The sequence below is a fragment of the Mastomys coucha genome, unplaced genomic scaffold (assembly GCF_008632895.1).
Source record: "Mastomys coucha isolate ucsf_1 unplaced genomic scaffold, UCSF_Mcou_1 pScaffold14, whole genome shotgun sequence".
In the NCBI taxonomy this organism is placed as follows: domain Eukaryota; kingdom Metazoa; phylum Chordata; class Mammalia; order Rodentia; family Muridae; genus Mastomys; species Mastomys coucha.
The window spans coordinates 49,645,689-49,654,258 of record NW_022196896.1 but is presented as its reverse complement, the minus strand read 5'-3'; the positions used below and the strand labels follow the sequence as shown (position 1 = coordinate 49,654,258).

General features: G+C 42.3%; 1 protein-coding gene across 1 annotated transcript; it reads left to right on the top strand.

Moving 5' to 3' along the window:
- Positions 1-449: 449 nt before the first annotated feature.
- Positions 450-8,225, top strand: Il17f (interleukin 17F). Its single transcript, XM_031368808.1, has 3 exons — positions 450-541; positions 5,627-5,847; positions 7,359-8,225. Exons 1-3 carry the CDS (start codon positions 515-517, stop codon positions 7,594-7,596), a joined length of 486 nt encoding a protein of 161 aa, XP_031224668.1. The 5' UTR covers positions 450-514; the 3' UTR covers positions 7,597-8,225.
- Positions 8,226-8,570: the final 345 nt, after the last annotated feature.

Below are 8,570 nucleotides of genomic sequence, written 5' to 3'. Positions count from 1 at the left end.
TTTCTGAATTTCTCATTGACATCACCCGTTTCTCTCATTTTATTTTCCCATCTACCGTGTTTAAAACCAAGTCTAGGCAAGGGTGACTTACCCCCATTCATGGGATTCTATTGCATGACCCGAAAGCAGAACCCACACACAGTGCGTGACAAGAGTGTTGCTTTGTGGAGGAATTAAAGATCATGACAGTAATCTGTGACTCGGTTCATATCTGTAGTAAAGGTAATGGGAGTGGAAGTGGGTGGGGTTAGAAGGGAGGGAAGATCTGGTCCATTTTCCGTCATCTCCCTTTAGGGTCCCCCTTTGATTCCCCTTCAGGAAGTGGAGTAGAAACCCCGCATTCGTCAGTAACTCTGGGTCAACCACAACTCACAATGAGTAAGGAGGTCAGTGGAAACAGGGACAGTGATTGCTATAAAACCGACAGGTACTGACTGCTGTTTGACATACCCAGGGAGACGTACTTAGAAGAAAGTACTTCCTGAGCGAAGAAGCAGCCGTCGGAGAAACCAGCATGAGGAGCTCCTGGGAAACCGCCATGGTGAGTGATGTCGGTAATCGTAGGCTAGGGTAGCCGCGGCTAAGCTTTAAGAAGGGTAGAGTTCTGAGGCTTTAGACCTTCTTGGAGTCTTTTGTGAATTAGTTCTTTAAAACGTAAAGTTAAGTTTAATTTTGACTTGTCTGGTGGAGAAAAAAGAGAAGAAAAGAAAAGAATAAAAACCAAAATCAATAGAAAAGTTAGAAAAGGAGGAAAGCATATGATCTTACCTGATAGATTTTGCTCAGGTGGCTTAGTGTATGTCTCTGGTTATCTCAAGTGACCATCGTGGTCTCTCTTATCTACTCATTATAGTCTTAGGTTGGCCTAAAACAAGAGCCAGGTCAAGCTTTGTTTTATATGAGTATATTTTCCAAGGAAGGAATCTATATATGATATCACACTGTATTGTATATGGTAGTAGTATAAATATACATTAAATATTAATATAATATATATATTCCAAAGAAGCAGGGAACCCATGGTTTGGTTCTTCCAAGGTAATTTGGATGGAGGAAGTATAATGACCCAGTGTTAAACTTCTGGTCAGCTCCTGGAGAAGCTTCTCATGACTTTGATAACTAATTAATTAATTAATACAAGGGAAAGGTTTAATATAGAGGCACATGGACCAAGCTTAGAAAATTGCACACTGTGTTACTTACTGGTTTTGACAGTCCTTTGATTTTCCTTGGATAAGCCTTGAGATCTCGAAGAACATGGCTGTTATAAATGGCTCTTGCTTTCTGATATTTTTTTAATTATTGTATGTTATTACAGTGATGACAATATAATTACTGTATGTTATTATAGTGATTACAATAGGCTACCGAGCTGGGCATTGGTGGTGCATACCTTTAATCCCAGCGCTTGGGAAGCAGAGGCAGGTGGATTTCTGAGTTCAAGGCCAGCCTGGTCTACAGAGTGAGTTCCAGGACAGCCAGGGCTACACAGAGAAACCCTGTCTCGAAAAACAAACAAACAATAAGCCAGCGAAGTACAGTATTTAGGGACGTAGGCTTTGAAGTCAGACAGATTTGGCTCTCCTACCTGCAAAGTGTGGAATTTGGTGTTGGTCATTTCCCTTTGTGAATTTTACTTCCCCCACCTGTGCAGCAGCATAATTATGGTGTGTCCCTTACCGCATTTTGGGGGAAGGGATTAATTGTTATATTGATATGAATCTAGACTTGTAAGGTAGATCATAAATGCTTCGATTTTAGTTAATTTGGACAGTGTAATTGCTATAAGAGGTAAAGGTTGAAAGAGTAGATAAATATTAATTCTTAATATTATTGTTTTTGCTTTTTTGCAACAAGATATTTTTTAAAAGTTTTATTTATTTATTTATTTAATGTATGTGAATGTGTATGTGGCACACCAGAAGAGGGCTCCGAGTTGTGATGGTTGTGAGCCACTATGTGGTTGCTGGGAATTGAACTCAGGACTTCTGGAAGAACAGTCAGTGCTCTTAACCACTGAGCCATCTCTCTTGAGACAAGTTAGTCTTGAGTTTGTACACAGGCTCAGACTGGCCTGGAACTGGCAAACTTTTTGCCTCACTCTCTTGGAGTGTTGGGATTTCAAGGCTTGAGTGTGCCACCATGCCTTGCTCCGTGATTTATAATTACCTCTCAGACCCTCATCAACTCACAGGAAAAGATCATGAATATATTCCCCGTTACCCAGTGACAAGTAGCTCAGTCGTCTGTTTTTCATTTGTTGTCACTTTCTATCGCAGTGCTTATATATTGCTAATATAATAATATTGAGACCTGCATCTAGGTTTTCTGGCTCCCAACAATAGTATGCTTATCTGTGGATGATTGAGAGAGGCAAGATTTTCAACCTAATGCCATTGTAGCCAAGAAAATCCTTTGGGAAATTTAATGTTCCAAACCATTACTATTGCTTTGGTGGGGGGGTGGTGGAGAAAAATCAGTTGGGTTGTCAGCAAGAAGCATGGTGGAGAAAGACGTGTTGAAATGGGAGGGGTAAGCAGAGAAGACATACTCTGTGGGTGGTGGATGTAAATCTGGATGGAACTTGGAGCTGACCAGTCTCTGTCATCCATTCCTGTGTAGGGAGGTCACAGACTACAGGTAGGTGTGGGGGCAACTGTGCAGATGTCCTCCCTGCAGTGAGCACACCAGAGTAATGTACAAAGCTAAGCTAGGAAGGTTCACATTCTATGACTGACCACCTTTAGTTTCAATATTCTCCCAACTGTTTCCTATCCCACAGGATTTGAACCACACCTATTAATCTGCTTTAAAGGTAGAATTTACATCTGTAAAAGCTCCCAACTTCCCTGGGAGAATGTCTTGTTTGTATTGTTTTTCAGACTCAACACCAGCCTTATCAGAGTTCAAAAACACCAAAAAAAAAAAAAAAAAAAAAAAAAAAAAAAAAAAAAAAAAAAAAAAAAACCAAAACCAAACAACCACACTGTCATAAAGCAAGCAGTGATTTGTGACTTTCAGTACTTCTGTCCTACTGATGCAGTGCAGAGTTTAGAACTCGTGGCTCTTGGAATGAGACACAATGAAGATGAATGTGGAGAACAGTAATGACCTTCAGTGGCTGTGGCCAAGCCTTGCCATAGACGCTGGAGCCTATAGATTGTCACAAAGAGGCTGGGGAACCCTGCCAGGTTCTTTATTGCCTCTCCATGTAAGTCCTTCGCCTAGCTGATTAGATAGTTAGGATGAATTTCATCTATGAGTTAGCTGTTCAAATCTAGTAAGGAGGTGTGAAAACATTTTCTAAAATACTCTAAGAATATTTAGCTATTAATAAAGAAACATAATGAGTTGTTAGGGGCATGATAGTTATCTTAGTTATTTTTCTATTGCTGTGATAAAACACCGTGACCATGGCAACATATAAAAGGAAGTGTTTAATTTGGGGCTTACAGTTTCCAAGGGTTAAGCTGCATGATCATCATGGCTGGAGGCAGGAAGGTAGACAAGGTGCTGGAGAAGTAGCTGGGAGTTCACATCTTAAGACATAACCATGAGGCAGAAAGGACTAACTGGGAATGATATAAGACCTTTGAAATTTCGAAGCTCACCCCAGTGACACACCTTCTGCAACAAGCCTCCTACTCCTTCCCAAATAATTCCACCAACTGGGGACCACGCATTCACACATATGAGCCTATGTGAGTGGATTCTCAGTTCAACCACCACAACAAATTATCATTAATCACATAACTCCAAACTATAGGGACTTTCAGTCTTATAGTCAAAATTAGAAGCGAGCCAATAAATATGACACACAAGAGGAAAGAGAAGATTCTGGAGGAGAAATGTACTTAAAAAGTCTAAAGTAGTGGTTGATAGGTGTGTGACTATATTTTCTAGATTTCAAAGCACCTGTGAAGACTGCATTTCACTTCCATCTCGTGCACAGGGTTACATCAATACACTGCCAACCATTCTTAACTGTATCAAACTACGGCATGCTTACAGGGCTCTTTGGGATTTATGAAAATATAGGAAACCAAGTCACTGTGGGGTGAGTCCTATAATTGAATTATGGACCCCACACAGTTAACTCTAGAGATAATGCCCCAAACCACAACACTGTGTCCTCAAGGACTACATTGAGTGAACGAATGACTTCGGAGGTGAAAGCATATGGCTACTACTGATTATCTGGAGATAAATCTGCCTTGTCTTGCATCTTGTTTTCAATGTATTATCAGTGATCATGGTACAGCAGGTTGACCCCATGACCTCCTAGTTCATTTTGGGATTCATTTCTTGCCTCCAGTATGTAGGAAAGAACAGGCAAGTCTTTAAATCCAACATGCACAGTCACTTTCCTGACCTACGCGGTGTGAATGAACCTGAACAATGCAGAGCCCAGAAATGAGAAGCTCAGCCTTAGCTCTTCTGCCTCACCGTTTCGTTCTTCCCCAGTAAGCGTGAACAGGGATGACAAAGGATGTTTGTAACCAAGGGAAGCTGTTGAGTTTTTCGCTCTTCTTGTGGTTAGACCTTCACTGAGCACTTTCTTTGTGTATGCTTGTAACAGAAGATAAACTGATTTCAGTGTTAGGACAGAAAAGATATATTCTAGAGCTAAAAGAAATGGGCTCTACCCCCTGATGTCGGGCATCATTAGTGCCCCTGCTTTTTTCGATTAGCATGGGTAATTGGAACTTGGCTGCGCTTGGTTTCACATAATCCTTTTACTCAACAAGCGTGGCATGACTATATTGTTTAATTTAACTAGGCCCGCCCTGTTCATTCACTTACCCACTCTCTCATTCACTCAGAAAGTTTTCATGGATCATCCATGCTCTCGCAGGAAGTTTTGCTCTAACAGGTCTGAGTCTGGTATGAACACAGATACGACATTTTTAGAGAACATAAGAAAATGCTTCTTGAGTGATACATGCTAAAATCTTTATTATTTAATGTTGATAAATATACTTTTAAAAAAATATTTATTTTATGTAATTGAGTACACTGTCCCTATCTTCAGACACACTAGAAGGGTGCATCAGATCCCGTTACAGATGGTTGTGAGCCACCACGTGGTTGCTGGGAATTGAACTCAGGACTGTGGAGCCATCCCTCCAGCCCAATAAATACATTTCTAATGGAATTGCACATGGGTCCTTGAGAGTAGGGTGAGGTTTGGAGGAACATCTCAGGGAAAGGTTTTGTGGAATATAAGGTCAGAGACAAAACCAAGAGGGCTTTAATTGGGGCCTGTGAGATGGCTCAGTGGTTAAGAACACCGACTGCTCTTCTGAGGGTGGTTCAAATCCCAGCAACCACATGGTGGCTCACAACCATCCCTAACGAGATCTGACACCCTCTTCTGGAGTGTCTGAAGACAGCTACAGTGTACTTACATGTAATAAATAAATAAATCCTTAAAAAAAAAAAAGAGGGCTTTAATCATGACCCTTTCTGTTTTGCATCCTGATAACATTAAGCTTGACAGTTCTCACTGCCAGTGAACCACAGAAAAAAAAAGAAACCTTGATCCTGTAAAGCGACCCTATACAGAGTTCAAATACATTGCTCACCACCAGGGCTCTAACCTGTGGTAATCTTCTCTATATTCCAGGTCAAGTCTTTGCTACTGTTGATGTTGGGGCTTGCCATTCTGGGAGAGGCAGCAGCTCGGAAGAACCCCAAAGCAGGGATTCCTGCCCTGCAGAAGGCTGAGAATTGCCCTCCTCTGGAGGATAACAATGTGAGAGTTGACATTCGCATCTTCAATCAAAATCAGCGCATTTCTGTCCCACATGATTTCCAGAACCGCTCCACCTCCCCGTGGGATTACAAGTAAGTCAAAGGAGATAGATATACGCATTTACATTGAAAGGAATGTGCTAAACCGCATGTAATGGTGGATGCCTTTAATCTCAGTACTTAGGAGGCAGACTCAGGCTGATCTCTAATAAGGCCAGCTTGGTCAATATAATGAGTTCCAGGACAGCCAGCGCTATACTTGGTGAAACCCTGTCTTGAAAATCCAAAACAGCTGGGCAGTGGTGGCGCACGCCTTTAATCCCAGCACTTGGGAGGCAGAGGCAGGTGGATTTCTGAGTTCGAGGCCAGCCTGGTCTACAGAGTGAGTTCCAGGACAGCCAGGGCTATACAGAGAGACCCTGTCTCAAAAAAAAAACCAAAAAAAAAAGAAAATCCAAAACAATACAAGAAAAGAAAGAAAAATGTGCTACATTATTTTGATTACAAAGCCTCATTTGTATGAGTATTCAGGACTCATGTTCACCTTTTTTTTTTTTTCTGAGATAGAGGTCTCACTCTGTAGCCCAGGTTGCCCTGAAACTTACTAGATAGCTGAAGCTAGCCTCAGATCCATGGTTATCCTTCTTTCTACCACAGCCTTCTGAGTTCTGGGATGATAGGCATGAGCCACCATGCTTGGCTTCACATTCATCATCTCCAACAGAAGCTGCACCTTCCCACAGACTCAGTTTGTTTTGTTTTGTTTTCTTGCCTTAGGTCACCTATGTGATTGGAAGTCTCATATTTTTTTCAGTCTTCGTTCTTATCACCGTGTGAGGATAGTGGAAACGAGGAGTCAGTTTAGGGATCTACTAAGATTAGACCTTTCTCTTTGAGTAGGGAGGTTGGAAGAAACGTCACCTTGGGAAATAGATGCCAACTGTGTAGAGCTGAGTCTTGTGACTTTTGCCTTAAGATCTAGGTCCTGGGAACACTCAGCACCCATCAGTACTCTTCAAATACATTAATAAAAACAGGTTCTAGGGACAGAGCAGGGCTGATACATAGCTTCCTTCTCGAGAGGTTTGTGCACTGTGGCAAACTGGCTTGGGTGCCTGTCTTCAGCCGGAGGGGAGTCTCAAGAGAGAAACCAAGAGAGGCTCTGGATTCAGACCCCGAAGGCTGTGATTTTGCTTTCCAAGCAGTGAGTTTTATGCATTGTACTTTGGGAGACCTACTAGTGCTGTTCAGTGTCTGCTTAAAGGATGAGTAATAATGCTAATACAAATGAAATGTAGACCTGAGTAAGAGTAACCGAACACTAGCATCATTTATGGGGTTCCTTTGTATGCATTCAAACCATGGTGATACCCCCAACAATCCTCTGAGAGAATGATATGGGAGAAACCCCGTTTTATAGTGGAGGCACCTGAGGTATAGGGAGTTACTTATCAGCTAGAGCTTGGTCCAAGAATTCAGCCTGTGCTGCTCCCTGCAGAACTCAGAACCTCCCCTGCAGGGAAAGACCCAGTGCTGCCGAAACCCTTCTCTCTTCCTCTCCCTGGCCTCAGGATCTTGCTTTACCTTTTATTTTTTTCCTTCAGCATCACCCGAGACCCCCTCCGGTTCCCCTCAGAGATCGCTGAGGCCCAGTGCAGACACTCAGGCTGCGTCAATGCCCAGGGTCAGGAAGACCGCTCCATGAACTCCGTTGCCATCCATCAAGAAATCCTGGTCCTTCGGAGGGAGCCCCAGGGCTGTTCTAACTCCTTCAGGTTGGAGAAGATGCTCCTAAAAGTTGGCTGCACCTGCGTCAAGCCCATTGTCCACCACGCGGCCTGACAAAGCCGAGTACCAAACTCAGCTGAAGACGCCCAGGAAAAGCCTCCTTTTATCCAGTACTCTGTGTGAAGCCTGATCTCCAAGTCTTTATGCTTTCTAGGACTCTCAGTAAGGTGCGCATAACATTCTTGAAGCTCTGTAGAAGATATCGCTTTAGCTTTCTGGCTTGCTTTAGAATTGTTACCAGTCCTGGCGTGTTCCAATGCCTTACTTAAACTCCTGAAAATGAAAGTGAATTTAGGCACCCTTGGCCCAGTCTTTTAGTGTTAGATGATGACCCCATTTCTTGTCTGTCAGTACAGTCACCTTGATGCAGTATCATTCTTGTAGAGTTCAATGAAATGAACTCTACAAGTTCAATGCTCATATTTCTGATGGAAAGAAAACAAACGTAATCAGAATGTATGGGAGGAGGCCTGTGTAACAGGGGCTGGGTTGGCAAGGACGAAGCAAGTAGGGGGTATGTGTATCTTTAGAAAAAAATTTGGTAAATATAAATGAGGTTGGCATAAACTTATATATTTATATTTGTAGGGGAACTATACATATATTTATGACCTATTGATTTATGTATCAATTTGGTGGAAAATTAATATATCCATTAATTATGTAATAAAATATTTTTAATTAAAAAATATTTGAAGTCTGTACTGGTTAGCTTTTGTTAACTTGGTATAAACTTGAGCCACCCGGCAAGAGGAAAGCTCAGTTGGAGAATTGCCCCTATCAGATTGGTCTCTGGGCATGTCTTGGCGGGCATCTTCTTGATTAATGGTTATTGCGGAAGAGCCTACCTAGCCCATTGTGAGTGGTGCCCATTGTGGGGAGGTGTTCCTGAGTTGTATAAGAAAACAGGCTGGGCAGGCCATGGAGAGGAAGCTACTGAGCAGCACACCATCATACCTTCTTCAGGTCCTGCCTTAAGTTTCTGCCAAAGCCTCCCTCCATGATGGAGCTCGTAAACCAAACAATTC

Excerpts from the sequence above, each read along its gene's own strand:
- Il17f (XM_031368808.1), top strand. The coding sequence starts at position 515 with ATGAGGAGCTCCTGGGAAACCGCCATG. Across the intron at positions 542-5,626 it reads GCTCCTGGGAAACCGCCATG|GTCAAGTCTTTGCTACTGTT; the intron begins GTGAGTGATGTC and ends TCTATATTCCAG. Across the intron at positions 5,848-7,358 it reads ACCTCCCCGTGGGATTACAA|CATCACCCGAGACCCCCTCC; the intron begins GTAAGTCAAAGG and ends TTTTTCCTTCAG.